We start from the raw sequence: 2,335 nt of genomic DNA, 5'->3' as shown, positions 1-2,335 counted from the left end.
TAAGAGTCAGTCAGTCCGTGAGCAGCCAGTGACCGAGGCAGCGCGGCCATCAGCCAATCGCGAGACTCCACCACATCTGCCGGAAGGACCAATCCATCCATTCGCTGGTGCAAGAGACGTCAACCGGCCTAGGCAGGCATCCAGCGGAACGCAGAACAGGATCCAGCACAGGCGGCCGAAGCGTCCAAAGCCAAAGGAGCCAGCGTACCGTACTCAGGCCCCCGTCTACAATCCCCGTATCTCTGACCTGGTTTTCGAACGCGCTCTGAAGACTCCAAACATCTCGTTGACGTCGGAAGAATTGTTATCCATAGCTCCGGAGGTCCGGGCCAAATATAGGGACATTGTAACGCCCAAGAAGGTACCGGCCCCACCAGCGGTACGCCTGCAAGCCACGATTCAGGAGGTGGAAGACGAGCAAGATGGCCCTGAACTACCAAACGTGGAGCAGTTGATTCATAATGGACGCTCGATCCGTCCGGGAGTGCTTGTGCTACCCGATCCATACGAGGTTTATCTCCGGAGTTTAGGTCCGGGGGAGACACCGAAGCAATTAATCGTGGCCAAGGAGTCGCATGCGCTTCGGTCCATTATGGGACTTATTGACAACCAGGAGAAGGTCGAAGCGATTTTAGATCCAGGTTCTCAGATCGTGGCAATGTCGGAAGCGGTTTGCCACACTTTAGGCCTCCAGTACGACCCCACCATACAACTCCAGATGCAATCGGCAAACAAAACAATCGACATGTCTCTGGGACTGGCACACAACATACCTTTCCAAGTCGGAGATATTACCGTTTACCTCCAGATTCATGTCATCAGGGATCCGGCCTACGATATCCTACTCGGACGACCCTTTGATGTTTTGACGGAGAGTTGCATCAAGAATTTCAAAAATGAGGACCAAACGATCACGATCAACGACCCCAACTCCGGGATTGTTTCCACCATTCCGACATTTCCAAGAGGTCGTCCTCGATTTCGAGGCCCCGCCTCTCGAGCGGGATGAATTATTTTTAGGTGTATCGGACAGGGAACAGTGGGCGGCCCTTGTCATCGAAGAGACGGATACCCCCGCCCAGTTTCATATTTCTGCGTACAATATTCTAGGTGATCAAGAAAATAGCAAAACCTCAAAACAAGATTTTATTCCCTTCCTTTATCTCTCCGCTTGCGAGTCTCCCGAAGTCCGGTCTTATTTTTCATCAGTTAATTTATTCGGCGATGTGTCACGTCCGCTAGCCGGTGACCCCCATGTCAGCGATTCTCAAACACGGGATCCAGTGGCCTCTACGTTTGCGGCCACTAAGAAAAAGTACAAGCCCGTCGCCAAGAAGGTCCGCGCAGTCCCGGCCACATTACCAAAAGAATTCCGGATTCAGCGTAATATCAAAGGGGACCCGTTGGCCGATATGCCAACTTTATCTCCGAATCCCCCTCCATTCCAGCCAAGCGGACGATATTCACTAGAGCGTAGAAATGCGTTACACAAGGCCCATCCTAGTGGATTCCTGACAGACTCGGAGCTAAATCTGATGGACGAATTCATGAGCAAGCACGACCAGGCATTTGCTTGGAATGATTCGGAACGCGGTCGTTTCCGGAAGGATTTCTTCCCCCCCATTGAATTTCCGGTACTACCTCATACGCCGTGGATACAGAAGAATATTCCCATTCCGCCAGGAATCTACAACGAAGTCTGTGCGGTAATTAAGAAGAAGATCGCTGCAGGGGTATATGAGCCGTCCAATGCTTCGTACCGCTCCAGGTGGTTTTGCGTACTCAAGAAGGATGGGAAGTCACTCCGATTAGTCCACAGTTTGGAACCCCTCAATGCCGTCACGATTCAGCACTCCGGAGTCCCTCCGATCCCCGAGCACATGGCGGAGCAATTTGCTGGACGCGCCTGCGGAGCCATGCTGGACTTATACGTAGGGTATGACGAACGGGAGATTGCGGAGTCCTCAAGAGATCTCACAACATTCCAGACGCCATTCGGAGCAATGCGACTTGTTACCCTACCTATGGGATGGAGTAATTCAGTACCTATCTTTCACGACGACGTAACCGCTATTCTCCAGCCTGAAATCCCCGATGTCACCATCCCTTACATTGACGACGTCCCGGTAAAGGGGCCCCCTAGCCGCTACATACTTACGGACGGGACCTACGAGACAATTCCAGAAAATCCGGGGATTCGTCGTTTTGTATGGGAGCACTTCCAGAATCTCAACCGAGTCGTCCAGCGAATGAAATACTGTGGAGGGACGTTTTCGGATTAAAGCTCACCCTCTGCGTCCGGAGATTGTGGTTATCGGACACCGCTGTACCTATG

The 2,335-nt window shown here is 52.2% G+C and overlaps 3 protein-coding genes across 3 annotated transcripts; all 3 read left to right on the top strand.

Moving 5' to 3' along the window:
* Window positions 1-79: 79 nt before the first annotated feature.
* On the top strand, window positions 80-1,009 carry GLOTRDRAFT_51611 (uncharacterized protein; the record flags this gene model as incomplete). Its single annotated transcript, XM_007873574.1, has 1 exon — window positions 80-1,009. A coding segment is annotated over one exon (930 nt), but the record flags the coding sequence as incomplete, so codon positions are not given.
* A 301-nt stretch (window positions 1,010-1,310) lies between these two features.
* Window positions 1,311-1,526, top strand: GLOTRDRAFT_24680 (uncharacterized protein; the record flags this gene model as incomplete). The annotated part of the gene is made up of 1 exon (XM_007873573.1): window positions 1,311-1,526. A coding segment is annotated over one exon (216 nt), but the record flags the coding sequence as incomplete, so codon positions are not given.
* Window positions 1,527-1,547: 21 nt separating this feature from the next.
* Window positions 1,548-1,724, top strand: GLOTRDRAFT_51612 (uncharacterized protein; the record flags this gene model as incomplete). Its single annotated transcript, XM_007873572.1, has 1 exon — window positions 1,548-1,724. A coding segment is annotated over one exon (177 nt), but the record flags the coding sequence as incomplete, so codon positions are not given.
* Window positions 1,725-2,335: the final 611 nt, after the last annotated feature.

Source organism: Gloeophyllum trabeum (assembly GCF_000344685.1).
Source record: "Gloeophyllum trabeum ATCC 11539 unplaced genomic scaffold GLOTRscaffold_00341, whole genome shotgun sequence".
Lineage (NCBI taxonomy): Eukaryota > Fungi > Basidiomycota > Agaricomycetes > Gloeophyllales > Gloeophyllaceae > Gloeophyllum > Gloeophyllum trabeum.
This window is presented reverse-complemented; position numbering and strand designations above follow the sequence as displayed.